This window comes from Oryza brachyantha, chromosome 9 (genome assembly GCF_000231095.2).
Source record: "Oryza brachyantha chromosome 9, ObraRS2, whole genome shotgun sequence".
Lineage (NCBI taxonomy): Eukaryota > Viridiplantae > Streptophyta > Magnoliopsida > Poales > Poaceae > Oryza > Oryza brachyantha.
In genome coordinates, this window is record NC_023171.2 from 13,086,335 (window position 1) to 13,105,537 (window position 19,203).

Below are 19,203 nucleotides of genomic sequence, written 5' to 3' on the forward strand. Positions count from 1 at the left end.
TCGCGCGCGTCACGTGGGCGCTCGTGGGCCGGATGGGCCAGGCCCAACCGACCTGGCCCAAGAAGGTTCAGAGCTGGTGGCACTTCCGTAATTACCTCTCAAATCGATGGCCCTTCATGACCAGCCAGTGAGAGTGGCAGCAGAGAGAGAAAGCACACCACTGGAAGCAGTTCGCAGTTTCAGTCTCACATCACCACTCTTCGGTCTTCTCCCTTCCCCATCCTGTGTTGATTAGCCTTTGGTGTTCTGGTCATCTCATCATCTGTCTGTCCCCTCCTACTCGTAATCCTGTTCGTTTAAATTTTGTGTTTTTCTCCCGACTTTTGTTTGGGTATCTCAGTATCTGTGATTCTTTGGGGACAGATCTTGGGGGTTCAAGTAAGTAAAAGCTTCCTCAAGGACCTTAATCTTGTCTCTCTCTTTTCGAGATGCCTTGATCTTTTCTTGAATCAGTGGTTTGGAACTCTGTTTTGCTGTTTCTTGGTTCTGTAGTTTTAGCTGTTGACAAGGGTCTTTGGGGGCATTTTTTGTAGTTTGGCATTTCACTGGGTCACTGGAGGTTTAGTAGCTCATTGCGATTTCCCCTCTACTCTGGGTACTTGATGTAGCTGTGAATTTTGCTGTCTATGATATCTCATCCGGTTGAAATGGGTGTCCTGTTGTGCCACAGTTGTTGATTTGGGTTGTCCTTGATGGGAGAAAGTATTAAAAAGGAACTCCCGAAACAGAATTACATATACATGAGAACTATTACAGTGTTACTGCATTAGAGTTATTTTCCCCGTCATTTATGATTTAATTGTTTCAGGTAGAGGAGAAGAACCAAGGTAATGCGGTCGCCTTCAATTCTCTCACAGTGCCTGGCCGGTTTCCTGTCTCATGAAAAGGCTGCAGCCCACTGCGTTAATGTCGTGCCCGAGAGGGAAACGCACCTTCCATCACCAGCAGTTGAGATTGTCCCATCAAAGGTGTAACTTTTGTCGACACTTTCTTGTTCATCGCAAAGTTGTGTGTCCATGGTTGGTTCTCTGTGCTAAGATATCATGATGAAAAGTACTGTTATATACTGACTTATCTGCCATTATTTACACTATTCTGTAGAATGTTCATCCCTACAAGTATGCAGGCGATAATATTGAAATGCATGGCATGAATATATTCAAGGTGATAGTTTTTCCTTATCTCCCTACTTTTCGTCTTACTAAAATATTTCATAGAACCATGGAATGAGTATTACGGAATCAAGTTTTAATTCACGGTGGAAACTTTTTTAGACTGGTCATGGGGAACATTAACTGCTCTATGTTTTGACCTTGTTCCAGGGAAAGGTTAGTGTTGTCGATATTGTTGGATTATCTGGTTCAGAAGTTGTAACTCCAAAAGGCGAAGGTAAGTGTCATGCCCATATTAATAATCATTTTCTACTGACTACCTAAAACAGTGAGGATCTAAAAGTAAATATTTTTATTCTAGGGCCTCTGAAATGCTGTGAGAGTTCAATTGATCTAGTGAATGTTCTTAAGAATGAGATTCGTGATGGGCTATTGACATTCAGAAGCAAACAGGTTTTAGAGGTACAACATCTTTATGTGTTCAGTAATCAGTACTTCTTGTGAAGCTATGCATCCCTTGACTTTCATCCTTGTCATTGATGTTTCTTTCCTTAAGTTACATTGGCACACCAGATCCATAAATGCAGCATATCAAAGTGTGCGGACCAAGAAAATTGGACTGCAATAAAAATGAAAGGATATGTGCACATGTAAAAGAAAATGAAAGGATGTGGCTTAGTCCATTGTTCTAGTTATCTATATTCTGTATTCAGACAATGCTTCTTCTGATCCAACTTGTATAAATTCCAGCTTGCACTCCTTGCTCCCTTGGACATAGAATAGTTATATTTATGTTCTTGGAAAAGGTTCTTGCCTTATAACTTCTTGATATTGTTCTGTTTCTTTGGGCCCCCAGATACCAAACGCATAGCTTGGTATTAGTTTGCTTGATTCCTGGTACTTGCGAACTGTAACAGTCTTTTTTTCCCCCAAAATGCAGCTTGGCTGTGGGTATGGGCTTCCTGGGATATTTGCTTGCCTGAAGGTACTGTAGTTATCCATGGCATCTCTTCGTTACTTTTATTATAGAATGTGTTATGGCTACCCTAATCTACCCTAGCCTTTAATCTTAACTGTGCTATATTCAAGCATCTAGTATTACTGTTGCATAGTTGTTCCATCTATGCTGCTGTGCACACTGAGTTATATTAGTTGTGTTCTGCTCTGTGTCTGGCTACTATGCTAACACCTTCCCCCAAACATTCATAGGGAGCTTCAACAGTGCATTTTCAGGATCCGAGTGCTGAAATAATAAGATGCAAAACAATACCCAATGTACTTGCAAATATTGAGCAAGCTCAAGACAAACATGGTCACCAACAAGGAAGCCCCCTTACTCCATCTCGGCAGCAGTTGACTCGAGATATCCATTTCTATGCTGGGGAATGGGAGGAGCTTCACACTGTTCTATCAGTGATTCATGAGGATGAGGTGGATGCATCATCAGGTGTAGGACTAGAGTTCTGTGAAGATGACATTTTGGATGGTTACAGTAGCCAAGATGCGAGCAATATTTGCCAAGAAACTTCTTCGAGGCGATCAAGAAAACTATCAGGAAGCCGTGCATGGGAGAGGGGGAATGAGACTACCACAGGAGATGGTGGATATGACATAGTGTTAGTCAATGAAATTCCCTACTCTGCGAACTCTCTTCAGAACCTCTATTTGCTCATAAAAAAGGTTCGTTCTTAATTTCTACTGTTATATTCTTCATGCAGTTCTCTTCAGGAAATTCTTGCCACAGAACATCATATACAAACAACTTGTAGATGACAAGTGATTTCCTATGCAAGAATTGCCAAATCAAAATGCCTGAAACTCACATTTTATTTCTATAGGCTCAGCCAACTCTCCATTGTTAGGACAACCATAATATCATAGTGATAACCACAGAATGATTGGAGAATTCCTCCCATCTGAGGTGGCTCTGCATTTTTTTTTTGTACAGGAAATTAGGGTGCCTACGTGAATTTCCCTATATCAGGCTTGATGATAGACCAAAAAAACTAGAAATTTTCTTAGACTAGTAAACCGAGGAATTGAGTCTAGTATTTTCTTCCCCCTTGTTTCTAGTATTTTCTTCATCTTATTATTGTCATCTATCTAGATTAATCAAATGCAATTTTCCAGACATTGCCATCTGCTCCAACACAAAACCTGCTTGCTTAGCCCTTAACATGTAACCTACTGTTATTGGTTCTTTGCCAGTGCCTACGGCCACCATACGGGGTGATGTACCTTGCTGCAAGGAAGAACTACATCGGTTCGAGCAGCGCGGTGCGGCAGCTACGAGCTCTGGTGGATGAAGAGGGCGCGTTTGGCGCGCACCTCGTCTCCGAGCCCCCGGAGAGGGAGATCTGGAAGTTCTTCTTCAAGTAGTGGTTTGGCTGTGGCGCTGCAAATATCATCACAAAACTGCATGATCACCGATTATATGTACATAATAACCTTATAAGAGTTTCGATCCATGTTTTGTTTGTTGTTTTTGGCCCCTTTTTTTCCCCTCCTGAAGTGTATTCTCGTTATGCTGAAAATTCATGACAGAACTCAAACCAGTATTGAGTCTTTAGCTTCCAGATATTGAGTTTGTTATGCTGGATTATCACCGGTGTCCAGTGTTGGGTCTGTTTGACTGAGCTGCAGATTATAAAGCAAGGTTGAAATAAGCATATTCTTTTCAGATTATAGGTTACAAAACTATAGTTTCTTCGAAAATCTTCTACTTCGGCATTGCTTAGATATGTTGCAAACTATTTTCTAGCTTTCTAGTGTATAATACTTTAATACATCCTTTGTAGAAGAAAATATTCATAATCTATACGACCATCCATAAGAGAGCTCAGAACCAAAATCTAAATCATGGAGATTTTATTACTATTTTCTAAACCTTTTTATTTTTTAAAATTTTAAAACTAAACCCTTCCACACTTAGCAAAACTCGTGCCACCTAGGGTGGCAGCTTTATCTGATGGCCAAAAGGTACGGATCTAAAAATAAAAAAAATAAAGTATCAGAGGGTTTTTTTTAAAAAAAATAAAAATATATAAGGGGTCAAATCATGGACTGTTTGTTGAGTTCGTCTCTGAAATTCTGATAAGCTTATGCGGTCAAGCAGTCCATCACCATCCAACCGTTCACGAAGCAACCAACGGCTGGATTGAGATCACAGCTCTTCCCATCCTTCTCCCCTGCGGCTACAGCGGCGCGGGTGAGGGAGACGAGGCGGCGTACCGGCGGTAGCGCGAGACCCATCGCCGCCCCGGCGTCCCTTCGCCGGAGCCGTAGACCTCTCCCCCCCCCCCACCCCCCAACCCCGGGGGCCGTGAGCGGGGGAGATCCATCCGTGCAGCGCGAAATTTTGGTGGTACACTTCTGGTTCCTTGCTCCCTGAGACGCTCGTTTACATCTAATCAGTGGCGGATTTGATTTGGGTTTGTTCGATTGCTGTAGAGGCGGCGGCGGCAGCATTCAATCGATCGATGGCTCCTTCGTCGACATCGTCGGAGGGCGCCGCCGACGGGTGGGTGCCTCCCAGCCGGCGGCCGGAGCTGGCGGATGTGGTGCCGTTGCCGCAGAACGACGGCCCTCACCCCGTGGTAGCCATCGCCTACCGGGACGAATTCCGCGAGGTTATGGACTACTTCCGCGCCCTCTACTTCGCGGGCGAGCGCAGCATCCGCGCCCTCCACCTCACAGCCGAGGTCATCGACCTTAACCCCGGCAACTACACGGTAAATCTACTCATGTTATTCTCTTTTTTTTCATGTTGAAAATTGAATTTGCATGTCAGAAGGTTAGCTTACTTACTACAAGGATGTGTAGAACTAGCCTTCACTTGTTACCACAATAGCTTGATGGGATATTTGCAAATTACAGCTTAGCCAGTGTTATTTTTAGCAGTTCCCTATATTGGGAATTTGATATAGAAGTATCATTGTGATGATCATCACATTGACTGGTGTATATGAGATTGTCTTCTATGGAGACACAACAGGTTCAGCAAATTTAGGAATTTTTTTTTTCTTATGGGCACATCTGATTTATGGTAGTGCAAAAGGTGTTTGATTTCAATCTGCTTACTTTGCCAGTGTTCTTTTTCAGTCTATCATGCAAGAGTTAATTTTGAGTAGGATTATGTGTGAGTTAAGTGATTCCTGACTTCAGAGATATCAGTGCTACAATTTTCATGATCAGAACGATAAATATAATTAATAACATACTGTTGTACTCTCAAGGTTTTATGGGCTTTTAGTCCATATCCATGATAGAGATTTTACTTTGTTTGCTTCCTCCAAATCTGTACTCCACCATCTGTTGTTGCCTCATTGGCACTAACATACTAGCATACATATACTTTTCACATATAGAATATACAAATTGCACTCAGTTCTGAGTTTAACCAACAACAAAACTTGGCGACATGTAAAATTTCTTTTCCTTGTATCGTGATTTTGTGTTTAGTGTTATGAATTTCATTTTGATTTCAATTTTTGAACTTAATGAGCTTTTTTTGATAGGTGTGGCATTTCAGACGTCTTATTCTAGAGGCACTGGATGCTGATTTGCAGGAAGAAATGAATTTTGTAGACCGAATTGCTGAATGCAACTCAAAAAATTACCAAATCTGGTGAGTGACATTGTAATAAACATACACAACATTTAGTTTTCCACAAGAAATTAATATTTGGTGGAGTGGAGTTTTCCATTAAGTTTCTACTTACTACATTAAATTTGATCCTTTTGTAATTAAAACTTCATTCCTCCGCTTATATGTGTGTTAGGCATCACAAGAGATGGCTTGCGGAGAAATTAGGGCCAGACATTGCAAATAAAGAGCATGAATTTACAAAGAGTATACTTGCTATGGATGCAAAAAATTACCATGCTTGGTCTCATAGGCAGGTATACAATGTCTCCTCTCGATGTTCGCTAAAATTAAACTATTTATATCTTTTTGAGTCTTTTTATGTACATTTGGATGCTGCATTGAGTAATCTACGAGGTAAAGTTGAGTTCTAATAATAAAATTGCTGTACCATGATTGCTGAAGTGGGTTCTTCAAGCACTGGGTGGATGGGAGACTGAACTAGAATACTGTAACCAGCTGCTTGAGGAAGACGTCTTCAATAATTCAGCTTGGAATCAGGTCAGTTGATATGCTTGTCTGGCTTTAAAATTTCTAGTGTATTATACAATTTCACTTTTAATCCGTCTCGCCATGAATCTACCATAGAAGTCTGAAAATCTATATGCATGTCTGTGACTTATTAACTTCTGGACTGTATTGCTATTCTTGCTTTACGTGTGTTTTGTCCTACTCCTGCCTCCGGAGTGCCTTTCTGATCTTTTTTGGTTGATTAACTGAAGACCAAAATGATAACACTGAAGTATGGTTTGTATGTTTTACAACAGAGATATCTTGTAATAACAAGATCCCCACTACTTGGGGGCCTTGCAGCAATGCGTGACTCGGAAGTGGATTACACAGTTGGGGCTATTCTGGCAAACCCTCAGAATGAAAGCCCCTGGAGATACCTCAAAGGTCTGTACAAGGGTGAAAATAATTTGCTGGTAGCTGATGAGCGCATTTCTGATGTTTGTCTCGAGGTCCTGAAAAATGATTCGACCTGTGTGTTTGCTTTGAGCTTGCTGCTCGATCTTCTTCACACTGGTTTACAGCCTTCGGATGAACTTCGAGGAACCATAGAAGCAATGAAGAATTCAGATCCTGAAATTGCAGATGCTGATCTTGCGACCGCAGTCTGCTCAGTCTTGCAGAAATGTGATCCCCTGCGGATAAATTATTGGTCCTGGTACAGGACCACTATTTCTTCTGAGACCTGAAACATAGAGCCATACAGGGGCTTGACCCCTAATCTTAGCTAAACTCCCATGATGTCATAATGGAGATATCTTCAATCGTTGTGTGATTGTGGGCGTTGAGGTGACCTACATATGCTCATAACTTGGGCATAATTGGTCAATGATATTTTTCCAATACTTTATTCTTGTGCAACATATGTTATTCGAGATGTTAGACTGGGTTGCAAGTCCATGTAATGTTCTGTAATTTACCATGTTAGTATCAATTACACTGCGCCACAAGTTGCCACTAGCGGTTCATATGTCGACTTGTACTGATTCATTTGCCTATTCTAGGTTGATCTATGTGATTGTTGGAACCATTTCTTTAGATGATAGATACTCCCTCTGTTTCCTCCGTTTTGTATTATAAGACGTTTTAGCTATACCTATATTCATTTATCGATCAATATATGTTTTATATATTATTAGCATTTACATGAATCTAGAAAATGCTATAAAGTGTGAATTTTTTTCCCGACAATGTAGGTAGGAAAAAATGGTTAATAGATGCATTTACTACTGTTTTGTATCATTTCTAGCTCTAGTAACAATCCAGTGCATATCCAGCCCTCCCTTTAAAAACACAATCCTAAAATATATACTCTATGTTTCGTATTATAAGATGTTGTATTCTACTACATTAATTTATATATTAATAAATATGTTTTTATATATGTGTTTAAATTCATTAGCATCCATATAAATCCTAGAGACGACCAGAATAGATAGGTAGATAAGGGCACGTACAGTGAAGAGAAAGCTGCTATCTTTATGCATGCATGCAAGCAACTTGTGCAGATGTGGATAGTCTTTAATGAAGAGGGAGAAGGGAGCTGTCGTCTCAAATACGACAGCGGAGGCCTGTGGTCCAAGAAGTATCAGACGGCTATCTCCCATTGTACGTATCTTCTCTGGCTAACAAATATACACTTGATCACCATTTATATGATAAATTAAATAGTCTGTAGACAGCTAAATAGATGGCTCATTGTACATATTGTCTTTTTAACTGTCTATATCTGACATGTTGGATCAAATAGACAGTGTCTATCTAAACCGTGTACATGCCCTAACTAAATCTTTCCTTTAAATCTTTCGCAACCTGTTCACACCACAACATGCCAAAACACAACCTAGGATATCCATGCAATGAACCCTTCCTTAAACACATAGAAATAGAAATTCCATAATGGCCTGTTCATACCGGCACATATCCAGCCCTCTCTTTAAAAGACAAATCTCAGAAATTCATCATACATTCCAGAAAAACACATAGCTGTAAATTATAGAATACTTCCGTTTATCATAAATCCTAGTATTATCCAGCAAAGCATCCAATTCACTATCAAACCATCACATACAAAAATACAAACTACATTAAGAAAAGATTTGTATGCATCCACAACCAGAACCGAACAGAAACAACAGAAAATAGTTGACCTCGAGAAATTAAAAAAAAATCTCAAAGAATCAAACTGGTGTCTTTTGAGAGATCATGCAAAATTCATGGGTAGGGGGGGGGGGGAAAGAAGCTCTTTTTAAGTCGTGTGCAAGCCTGCAAGGACATAAAACTAGCTCTCCAAAAAACATGTAATATTCATGCGTTGGAAGGAATCCCTTTTCAACTCGTGTTCATCATCTCATATTCTCATCCAGCCAGGACGCATGATGTGAGCGAGCAGCATCTCCCATCCCATCGCACCCAACCCAAATACCCAACCAGCACTGCGTGATGCACTGATGCGTCCCGTCCAACCCCAACCATATGTAGTATAACCTATTATTATGATTTTGAATTGATCAGAGTTAGTACTAGACTTTGGTATTTTGGGACTATTAACTACTTAAGATGTTTGAACTTTTTTTTATATCTTTTGATCATTCGTCTTATTAAAAATATATTACAAATATAAAAAATAACAAGTCGTGCTTAAAGTTCTTTCGATAATAAAGTAAGTCACAAGTAAAATAAATGATATTTTCATAATTTTTTAAATAAGACAAATGATCAAACCTTGCAAGTAAAAAAGTCAAATATTTTGTATTATGAAACGGAGGGAGTATATGATTGCGTATATCGGTGAAAATGGTAATGAAAATTTATGATGGATCGAGCGTTGTTTTGGTAACTAGCATATTGTCCGTGCATTGCAATAGGAGTTTATTAAAAAAACATCATTAGTATTTTATTAAAGTAGAATTAATATAATTAACTTTATATATATATATATATATTAGTTATTTCAACAAATAGGAGAGGGTTGATAGTGAGATAGGTGACAAATCCATCACGCACCACCGCAACTAAATACTATCAATTCTGACCAACTAAATACTGTTTTCATAGACATGCTACCTATTCCGACCAAATATAATTTCAAATCAACTAAATATCGTTTTCGTAGACATGCTACCGATTCCAACTGTTTCGAGCTGTGCTTGCAACGACTCGACTGCCTGGTTGGTTTGCTTCATTCAACCCGCATCACCAATGGCAATGGCTAAGCTTTCCCCTCCCGTCTCGCCGCGCGCTCCTCGTGACGGCGGCGATGGACGGCCCAGATTTGCCCAGCGAGAAAAGGGACGGTGCGGATCTCGCCCGCGCGTAGGGGGGGGCCCACCCGTTTCCATTTCCGCCTCGGCACGCCGTCGCCCCCGCGTCCCTTCGCGCCTACACTTCTCCGGCTCGCCTCGCCTCCTCCTCTATAAAAGCGCCGCCGCCGCCGCTCACCGGACGGACGCGGCGCCGGCGCGGAGGGGAGGATCCCACCGGAAACCCTAGCTGCGTGGGCGGTTGTGTGTGTGTGGGTGTGTGTGTGATGGAGGTGGAGCGTGGCGGTGGTGGTGGGGAGGGGGTGGTGGTTGAGATGGAGGACGCCGTGGGCATACTGGTGGACGACCTCGTGCGACCGGCGCTGCGGAAGGGGAGCAGGATGACGGCGGAGAATCAGGCCGACGTCGCGCGCCAGGTGAGCCGGGATGGATCAACTTTGGTGGGGGCCTTGGGGGGGGGGGGCGGTGGGTGGGTTGGGTAGGTGGGTGTTCGGGGTTCTGCGTTTCGGTGGCGGCGGCGGCGGCCGGGTGTGGGGAGGAGGGAGATTTGGGGTGCTCGCCGTCGGAGACGCGTTTTCAGGGCACGGGTTAGCTTGTTTTGCGCGCGGCGCGAGCGCACCATGGTTTCTAGGGCCGTGTGATGGCCATGGCGTCCCCGCGCTCTCCGGCCATGACCCATGGGTGCGGGCGGCGTTGCGCCGTGGGCGTGACCGTTGGCATGGACTTTCCCGACAAAGCGTAGGGGAGAAGGCGGCTGCGGGTCGTAGCTGCCAGCGAATATAGGGAGGCGGATTCTGAGAGAGGGAAGGCGTAAATTTACTGGGACGTTCCATATCGGGAAAGTTTTCCCGCTTTCTGGTGATTGCTTTTTTTTTTCTTTCTTTCTTTCTTCCTTTTGCGAGGAGGATTCCATGGATTGGGATTTTAATATAGGAAAGGACATTGAAAGATGTTCTAAAAAAGCCTCTAGAAAATTCAATGAGTTAAAAAAAGGAGATTTTTTGTTGATTTTTTAGTCATCCCTACCTAATTCATCCACGTAACAACAATATATTTTATATATGTGTTCAGATTCGTTAGCATCCATATAAATCTAAGAAGAATAAGAAAATATTGTAATATGAAACGGACGTAACGGTATCCTGCCTACAGAAGTTGGCAGCAGCGGTGAGTTGTAGTTTAGTGCCGAAGCTAGCTAAAAACATCGCTGAGGTCAGCTTCATTAGACATATAATCATGCTTAGAGATGAAGAGTGTTTTGTTAAGAAATTATATATTTTGTTTGGGTTTGTTGACCCCAACAAAAGGGACTAGCTCCGCCCGTAGCACCGACGGTTCATGGCACAACCTCTGTCTCCTTGTGCGCAACCGTTGCAACTCAGTAGTGCATTGGTTTGACGACACAAGGAGTAGTAGCAGAAATGCGGGATCTTAAGAGGCGCGTATCCTGTATTGTAGCTGTCTGTAGAAAGATGGCACTATAGTTACAATACAATGCTGTATTGTAACTGATTTTACCTCTTACATTCTGTATTCTGTATTGTAGTCAGTCCTACGTTGAATTCACTTATAGTCTTATGCAACTTGTAACACATAGCTGAGTACTTTCTGGTTGCACCGGCTTGTTGATCTTGCAGATTCATATGGCAGTCATTCTGTATAACTACTACCACAGGAAGCAATTCCCGCAGCTTGCTTTCGCTGATGCAAAGAGATTCTTCAGGTGCGCAACTCTTACTCTCGGTGAGAGCTTGCTTGCGTACTCGACTATGGTCCACCAGCATGAGAAGAGTTCCTCAAGTTCTGGGGAGGCTGTGAATCTCTCTGTGACCGATAAAGCAGTCGTGGATGCGTGCGGAATCGCTGAAGCCCTCGACGCTAGCCAAGAATCTCCAGACATGACCATGTGGCCGATTTCAAAGGTCGCTGTGATTCTTCTTGATTCAACAAGGAAAAGATGTCTGCTGGAGTGTGGCTCTGTCCGCAAAAATGTTCGCTCGTTTTTGGAGAAAGAGATTGACACATCTTCCTCTAGTGAGCATAACGGCAACCATATAGAAAGACAAGAATCAGAAAATGAAGAGGCCCATGAACCTTTGGATGGACCATATGTCCTCCAAAAGTTAGCATTTTCAGAGGTGGAGCTTAGAACAGGTTGTTACTATACCATTTTTCTCTATTTTGTTTTCTATATCCATATTAGCTATTTTCTTAATTGAACAAAATTATCTTTTTTTAATTAGCAATGTGCTTCCCTGCTAAGACTATTGCACCCTGAGTACGTCAATTTTCATTCTAGTTCAATAATTCAATCAGATTGGGAACCATGCCTATGTAGCTTGCAAACTTCGGTTAGACATGCCTATAATTTTCATTCTAATGAAGGTATGTGGATGAGGTGCTGCTGAAGCACCTTGTGCTTGCCGGGTTATACTTCCTGTCGAATGAATTGTAAAAAAACTGTAAATCCTTCTCCCACCGTATTTCAAAAAAAAAAAAATGGTCGACCTTCTTTGGCCAACCCGGCAAAAAACTTCGGTTAGCCGAATATTACCAATCTGAGGTGCTACTAATGGCTGAAACATGAATGTTTAGTATTGCTTATTTTCACTGGTACATGAATAAATAACTAGGAACATTGTAATCAATAATTTCCCTTGTAAATAACATGTGCTGATAGCAATCAATTCTTTGTTGGACATAGTTCTTTACATGCTTTATTTTCCATTTGTGAATCATATAGCTGGAATTTCTGTACTTGATATCTATAGTGTTCTTAATAGGTATCGAGCGCTCAAGCTTGCGTCTCCTTGAGGAGCATCTAGCATATTCATTGACTAAAAAAGGGACAACTACAAAGCTGTTCATCTTACATTACGAGCAAACTGCTAAAGGCAACTTCGTGGAAGTGCCCATTGAAGAATTGATCAAGAGGTTTGCTTTTACGCACTGGCCCATTTGCACTCTGATCAGCAATAACCTTATTTATTAATCAAAACCCATGTACACTGTATATTGATATAATTGATACCCTTTATAGTCCACGGTTTGGTTAGAAACATTTCTATGTATTAAATAGTGTACTAGCTAGGTGTTAAAGCTTTTTTTTCCCGTTTTTAGCTTTTGATAAAGCTTTTACATGCATGCTTGATTTTTTTTTGCTATTACTACACTAATCGTGATAACATCAGCTAATTGTATTTCCTAATTAGTGTAGCTGTCTTTCTTAATTGATCTTTATGGTGCCTCCACCCCGTCTACTTTCCTGTTTGACAGGATGATTGGTCCTGTAGTTGAAAAACGCCCATACCCTACAACAACAGTTGTTGCTGAGAGCTATCACATACTCCCATATAAGGATATTCTGTTTGGCTGCCTGCACAGGTAACATATGATTTTATTTCAGCTATTTATGCATGAAAGGAAGGGGTATATTGAACGCAATGGAAGATTAAAGGAGTACAGAAAACTATTTATCTGTTATACTTGCTGGTTTTATAATGGTTAATGATGCTTGCTTGTTTCAGGAAATGGCATTTTGATCCTTCGTTGAGCATGACAAAGGAAGAAACACGTCGAAATGGGAAGTCTTCTTCGCATTGTGAAATAGATGAAAATGTGAAAGAACAAGAATCTAATGGAAGAGGGTCAGCACAAAAGAAAATTAGACGAGAAATAAAAGCAGATGTTAGTATTGACAAGAACTACTGCAGCACCAGCAAAAACAAAAGAAACAGTAATGTGATCAGCAAAAGAAAATCTGAAATCTTCAGGGCCACAGCTGCTGACAGTGCAGAGGGTCGTGACAGTGAGATACCCAGGGTAAAAAATGTACTGCCTTCTGTTCTAGATGTGAAAACTATGAAGTTTATGAACGGTTCAGTTAATGCAAAAGAGACAGCAACAACAAGCACAGAAATTGTGGATGTAGAGGCCGGTGAGTTGTACCAAATATCAATATACCATAGTTTGATTTTATTGACCTACCATTGCTTCTCCATTTTGAGATAGAATTGATTTACTTTAGGTGTTCAAATGGACAAGAAAATAAGAGCGAAGCACTCTTTAAACAGAAATATTTCTGAAGATACGGCTGTTGAGAAGGTAATACAAATTCTTGATGATGTTGACGTATCAGAATTCTGGAAAGCAGAAGGATCGCATGCACCTTCTGAACAAAGGCATTCTGTTAGCCAGGTTAAAGGCTTACTGATACATTGTTGATCTTTTCAGTCTTATGATTATAGTATGTAAATTTATGTGTTTCATTTATCCTTATCAACTTGAAGAAGAAATTATTTTATCAGGCACCAGGGGTTGCTCAGTTGGAATGGAAAAGCGCAGAAATGTCAAAAAAGTCAGGTTGGTACAATCTTATTCGAGACTGCTTATTTTTCCTATTATTGGTTATACATTCCCTAATTTTTTAATCTATGCACTGCAAATTACATCAAGGTGGCGATACTAAGGACAATAAGGATCAGAAGTATGCTTATTTCAAGTCATATCTGAAAAAACGGGATGATCTTGTATGTTGTGTTAGATCTTTCATTCAAAGCCTTATTAGTTCTTGGTGCATCAAATTGCCCTTTTAATCGACCTGATATGAACTCAACGACTGATTTTTGTGTTTCAGCATCGCAAGCAACGCATTATTGAAGATGAAACTGTTCAATTTGATATGGACATTCAGACAGTCTTTGCTGGTATTCTATCTTCTTTGCACCTAAACATGGCTTAACTTGGCAACCACAATTTGTAATCATGTAACTGAAAAACATCATATCTGTTCGCAAGGAGGCAGGCATATAGATGTGCTAAGAATAGTTGGATGCTTCCCCATTACATGTGGATCATATATACCATGCGGTTGGGCAGGGATTCTATCCCACGTATCCAAACACAAATATGTCTAACTTATTATTCTCAATAACGATTTAGCCAATATATGAGTGTCTTCATATATATGTCAATGGCTATCTGCTCTAGGTCTGATATATTTATTTCTTTTCTATTAAATCCTAGCAGTTCCAGATTTTTAGTACTGATCATGTTTAAACATGCGCAGGAGGGGATTGGACACCAGAAGCGATGTCACTGCTAGAAAAACATGGAGTTGTTGCTGATAGCTTAGATATGGTGGAAGTTGATGATGGTTCATCCAGGTCTGGTGACAGATATGAAACATTGACCTTGGAGAGGAAGAAATTGACAATGGATTCCCTTCAACGCAATAAATGCCAGGCAGTCTCTCTCTCCCCTTCCTCCCTCTCAATGTTTTTCCTCCTCTTCCTTCCCTTAACATTTGTCGATGCAGGAGTTGGATGAGGTCTGCCGTGAGAATAATTGGATTCTTCCGAGATATAAAGTTATTCCATCACTAAAAGATGGTATGTGCAAATATTTACTTGATCTCTTCCATTCCCTGAATGATCAAGTACGGATCCTTGCAACTCATAGGCATAAGAATTAAGGGGGTAATTGTTTGGATATTGAGGAAAAAAGCCAAGCAGTGTATTTGCAAATGAAAAATAATTTATGAATAAAACTTTTATATACGTGTTCTTAGCGATCCAAAAGACAAGGCTGAAAAACAAAATACGATAAAGAAACTCAAAATCTACTCCATTTAAAATTAAAAATTCAAATTTTGGCTTATAAGCATAAGTGTAAGCGAAAAGATGGGTTTGTAAGATTGTCATACTATTTGCTATTTAGAGATTTCAACACCTGACTATTGAACTTCTTCCTTGCAATTTTTTAGCTTACTATGCACTCTTTTGGTACTGTGACCCGTACTGTAGATCAGTTAGCAGCTTTGCACTCACTCAATAATAATTTATTGTTGCCAGTTAGCATAATCAGAAATAGCAGTTTGTTTCTACTGCCAGCCTCTTTCTTTTCATTGCTCTCACACCGTTGCACATCATGTTGAGCACTTCTTTTACAACTTTCTCCTATCTTCTCAGGGATGTACCTGGCCAACGTAGATGTTGTATGCCTGGAGTTCAGCCAAATGACATTTGGGGATCCAAAGACGACCCCTCGCGAGGCACGGGAGTCTGCAGCTGCCAAACTTCTGAACGAGCTTCTCAAGAAGGCTGATGCCAACAAGACGGGGAGCGCACCTGACCGAAGACTACTGAAGTAAACCCCCTGAAATTGGTAGCCAGCAGGTAGCTGGAAAGTTGCAACTCAGCGCTGAACTTTCTGAGACATGCATGATGCATCCCCTTCGTTTAGACATTTTACCTTGTAGTGATCACTCGTGTCGTTCAAACTGTAGCTGTTGATTTTAATAGTTTTTTGGCCGTTTCGCGAATTCTGTGACGCTGCAGGTGCAGTGTGAATTTCGTGGCCGTTTTAAACAATAGCCATAGATCTGTCGTGGATTTGTCTGCAATTATCAGTTTTGGTACTGACGTTTCGTTTGATTATCCACATTAGAGCTTTTTCGATCTTCTTTTGATAGAGCTGGTTTGTTCTTTTGCTTTTTCTGTTCCATCTTCTTTACTGTATTGGATTTTGGTAGAAATGTGTCGTTCCATCTTCTGCTCCTTTTTGGTTTTCATTTTCCCTTCTCTCTATTGAAATTGATTTTGGTAATCATGTCCCCATCTTCTGCATTGGTTTTGGTAGAGTTGAACTTATTGCAAAAAGTTTTTAGCTGTGGTTGGTACTTGGAAATGTTTGGCTGTCAACCATGAAGAATCAGACGTTATGTGCCAAGAGTAAACTGATGTTAAGAGTTCGCTGATAGTAGCAGATAAGTGAGCAGCCAAATTTAGTTTGCATTACATGAAATTAATCAAGGAACCAACGCACCAAACCGGCAAATTTTCTCGCCGCTGGATGACGAGCAGGTAACTGTTTTGCACCAAAGCAGGGCAAACTGCACCAGATCCATCTGTTGTTCTGAAATCTGAACAGTTAGCATAAGCTTGTAACATTCCAACTGTTGGTGCTCTGAAATCTGAACGATATTATTGTGCAGCACCAATTAAAAATTCCATTCCAGCTATCTGAAAGTTTTGAAGCACGAACAATACTGTGTAACACAAACTCCAAACTTTTTGTGCATGAATGAACTGTTTATGCTTCAACCAAGCAAGCGATAGTCGGGCTGAACTGCGTGGAAAATCAACGAATCTACAGAGGCTGGTATAAAGATTATCAGGCGAATGTGGGTCATCTGGGACTAGCTGCTATGACAGTTTCCAGGCAGAGAATGGCCAGCATGAGATCCATGATTGTGATCAACAACACAATGATTCTAACTCAGTTGCTGCAAGCGTTTAAACTTCTTTTCTCATGTCTCCATCAAGTATCGAATTGCCGATAGCATTATCATCACAAACACAACCACAATACAGCACCAATGTCACCGACAAATTTCAGAACTTAAGAGCTAGCCTTCTTATAGGTCATATTCTGGTCTTGGAATAAATAACGAACTCAGGAAGAACATAAGAAACAGTGGAGCATGCAAACAGTGAATTAATGCACATTAGCATCCTTATGCTAGTTCAATACGAGAGCGCTGTTCCTGCAAGTTTCATATTTTTCCTATAGTTTGACACTTCAAGACTTCAAACATTTCTATAATTCATTCACCCTAAATACTCCATCCTCCAAAAGCCAAGATTAACCCAAAAAAATTGGCTGCCCTATTAAATTCTCTTCACCCTAGAACTCTAGCACTGAATTGCAACCACAGTCAAAGGTGGTTCGCATCAGAAGTAGCTGAAATTAAATACCTCATTACCCTTCTAGCATGTGGATTATAGACAGTAACATCATGCTGGCCTACAAGCTAACAGTCAAGCATCAAATGGATGTGCACAGGATAAATCTAACTTGAGCTGCGACAAACAATTCATCATATGTACAAGCAAAACCATTGAAGCGAATTGAGACAATTTCAAAGGATTCCACATTACATTCATCCACATGCTCAAGATTCAAAGTAAACAAAGGTTCAACATCAGCACTAAGTTTTGACCATCAAATCATTATTCTTTCATCAAATTCGTAACATAAAAAAGTCACGGCGCAGCGCGAAAGCACCCACCGAGAGAGACGAGGAAGGAAACCTCACATCGTCGTATCGGCTTCGCATTACGGGATGTCCCAGGGCTTGGGCTCCGGAACGGCGACGACCATCCCCTGGAGCTCCGGCGTGAGCACGACCTGGCAGCCGAGCCGCGCGTGCTTGTTGAGCTCCCGGTTCCGCGACGCGCGGGTGAGGACGTACCGCTCCTCGTAGGAGGGCGGGGGCAGCTTGTCGAGCCACTCCTGTGCGATGTGGACCTCGCACTCGGCGGAGCAGGCGTCGATCTCCTCGAGGCGGTGGGACTCCGGCTCGATCAGGCCGGCGTTGGCGAGCGCGCGGAGGACGGTCTGCCCGGACAGCCCGACCACCTCCCGGCGCGCGCCGTCCGGGTCGATGGCGAGGAGGCGCACGATGCGGTCGGCGACCTTGGCGGACGCCGGGGCGGGCGCCGCGGCAGATGCGGCGGGGGAGAGCGCGCAGAAGGGCCGCGCGAGGGAGGGCGCGAGGTGGAGGGGGATGCGGCGCAGGGCGCGCCCCGCGATCGCCATGGCTAGGGTTTCGGGTTGGGGATCTGAAGGGGAGCAATGGTGGGGAGGAGCAGGGGAGATGGTGAATGGCGAGGGAAGTGCACATGTGTCACTGAGTACCCTGGCCCACTGTCTGTGTCTGGTCGATTAGTTCGGTGTCAAAGGGTGATTACGCCCCTGCTTGGCGAGCCTCTTGCCGTCTTGCGGCTGTAGTCGCAGAATCTTAAGTCAAAAAGTTTACAAGAATACGTAGTTATAGACTCGGGAAAATTAGCTAGAAACTATTTTTTAATTATAATAAGTTGGTTTTTTTTTATTTCTCAGTCTTTCGATAGAATCTATAAAATACAACAAGTCATGCAATCTCTTTGGATCTTTGGATTGATTTGTGATCATGTAGCTTGAGTCTGTTCGGTGTCTGTGTGACATTGAGATGGATGTGAAACCCCTGGCTTTACCATTTAGATCCATGTATATCATCATAATTTTAGTATTGTTGATTTTCTAGGATCATGTTGTTTATGATTGTTCAGTTCAATGTCATCTGAGACAATGTCACATGATTTTTCACCTATAACGGTCAGGGGTATGGATGAAAATGATACTTGATAATCAATCTTTGATTGTGATTATGTAGATTCGCCTATTAAAGTTAAAACATAGCCAGTTTAGATGTCATACACATGAGATCGTTTAAACCATCCTACATCGTGCAATGCATTTTTGATGTTTTATGGTGAAACCCTTTTCCCCTTGGGTTTGGCAAGCTCATAGCTGGTGTAACACCAGCCATTCCCATTCATAACTAGCATGCTCAAAATACACTTAGCCAGGAGATAGATCATCTTTCATATAGACCTAATAGGCAATAATACGCTGTACATATTCCCTTCTAGCTCCAATCAATACTTCTCCACTTAAAAGGTATGCAAAAGCAGTACACAATCTCCTCTATCCCCAAGTCACATCTTATATCAAACTTATAAATAACTTGCCTATGACTACGTATAAATACATAATTATAAATAAACGGTGTTCCCTTGCACGGGGAGTTAAGGTAAAGTGTTGCTGAGGCACGATGGAATGGTGGGTG

General features: G+C 41.6%; 4 protein-coding genes across 6 annotated transcripts; 3 read left to right on the forward strand and 1 right to left on the reverse strand.

Annotated features, from left to right (window-relative positions):
- The first annotated feature begins 133 nt into the window (after positions 1 to 133).
- Positions 134 to 3,794, forward strand: LOC102708742. The gene is made up of 8 exons (XM_006660778.3): positions 134 to 378; positions 809 to 968; positions 1,102 to 1,164; positions 1,323 to 1,389; positions 1,474 to 1,574; positions 2,053 to 2,097; positions 2,322 to 2,792; positions 3,321 to 3,794. The coding sequence occupies exons 2-8, from the start codon at positions 831 to 833 to the stop codon at positions 3,489 to 3,491; spliced, it is 1,056 nt and encodes a 351-aa protein (XP_006660841.1). The 5' UTR covers positions 134 to 378; positions 809 to 830; the 3' UTR covers positions 3,492 to 3,794.
- Positions 3,795 to 4,290: 496 nt separating this feature from the next.
- Positions 4,291 to 7,371, forward strand: LOC102709026 (protein farnesyltransferase/geranylgeranyltransferase type-1 subunit alpha). Its single transcript, XM_006660779.3, has 6 exons — positions 4,291 to 4,476; positions 4,563 to 4,843; positions 5,630 to 5,739; positions 5,894 to 6,014; positions 6,163 to 6,258; positions 6,525 to 7,371. Exons 2-6 carry the CDS (start codon positions 4,592 to 4,594, stop codon positions 6,954 to 6,956), a joined length of 1,011 nt encoding a protein of 336 aa, XP_006660842.1. The 5' UTR covers positions 4,291 to 4,476; positions 4,563 to 4,591; the 3' UTR covers positions 6,957 to 7,371.
- Positions 7,372 to 9,781: 2,410 nt separating this feature from the next.
- Positions 9,782 to 16,085, forward strand: LOC102721864. Of its 3 annotated transcripts, none has more exons than XM_040527315.1 (12): positions 9,782 to 9,946; positions 11,168 to 11,684; positions 12,314 to 12,464; positions 12,807 to 12,914; positions 13,058 to 13,467; positions 13,558 to 13,727; positions 13,838 to 13,892; positions 13,986 to 14,059; positions 14,167 to 14,236; positions 14,599 to 14,777; positions 14,848 to 14,920; positions 15,500 to 16,085. In XM_040527315.1, the coding sequence occupies exons 1-12, from the start codon at positions 9,797 to 9,799 to the stop codon at positions 15,679 to 15,681; spliced, it is 2,139 nt and encodes a 712-aa protein (XP_040383249.1). In that variant the 5' UTR covers positions 9,782 to 9,796; the 3' UTR covers positions 15,682 to 16,085. The 3 variants fall into 3 exon arrangements, with proteins under 3 accessions (XP_040383249.1, XP_040383250.1, XP_040383251.1); XM_040527316.1 differs by having other exon boundaries at positions 14,599 to 14,774; positions 15,500 to 16,084; XM_040527317.1 differs by having other exon boundaries at positions 13,558 to 13,634; positions 15,500 to 16,084.
- A 1,331-nt stretch (positions 16,086 to 17,416) lies between these two features.
- LOC102722146 (ferredoxin-2, mitochondrial) lies at positions 17,417 to 18,213 on the reverse strand. Its single transcript, XM_040527452.1, has one exon. It carries the CDS (start codon positions 18,129 to 18,131, stop codon positions 17,649 to 17,651), a length of 483 nt encoding a protein of 160 aa, XP_040383386.1. The 5' UTR covers positions 18,132 to 18,213; the 3' UTR covers positions 17,417 to 17,648.
- Between the last annotated feature and the right edge of the window lie 990 nt (positions 18,214 to 19,203).

Coding starts and splice junctions, on each gene's coding strand:
- LOC102708742 (XM_006660778.3), top strand. CDS start 831: ATGCGGTCGCCTTCAATTCTCTCACAGTGCCTGGCCGGTTTCCTGTCT. Junction 969..1,101: donor TTGAGATTGTCCCATCAAAG/GTGTAACTTTTG, acceptor ACTATTCTGTAG/AATGTTCATCCCTACAAGTA. Junction 1,575..2,052: donor GAAGCAAACAGGTTTTAGAG/GTACAACATCTT, acceptor CCCAAAATGCAG/CTTGGCTGTGGGTATGGGCT.
- LOC102709026 (XM_006660779.3), top strand. CDS start 4,592: ATGGCTCCTTCGTCGACATCGTCGGAGGGCGCCGCCGACGGGTGGGTG. Junction 5,740..5,893: donor TCAAAAAATTACCAAATCTG/GTGAGTGACATT, acceptor TATGTGTGTTAG/GCATCACAAGAGATGGCTTG. Junction 6,015..6,162: donor ATGCTTGGTCTCATAGGCAG/GTATACAATGTC, acceptor TGATTGCTGAAG/TGGGTTCTTCAAGCACTGGG.
- LOC102721864 (XM_040527315.1), top strand. CDS start 9,797: ATGGAGGTGGAGCGTGGCGGTGGTGGTGGGGAGGGGGTGGTGGTTGAG. Junction 13,468..13,557: donor AATTGTGGATGTAGAGGCCG/GTGAGTTGTACC, acceptor GATTTACTTTAG/GTGTTCAAATGGACAAGAAA. Junction 14,778..14,847: donor AACGCAATAAATGCCAGGCA/GTCTCTCTCTCC, acceptor TTGTCGATGCAG/GAGTTGGATGAGGTCTGCCG.
- LOC102722146 (XM_040527452.1), bottom strand. CDS start 18,131: ATGGCGATCGCGGGGCGCGCCCTGCGCCGCATCCCCCTCCACCTCGCG.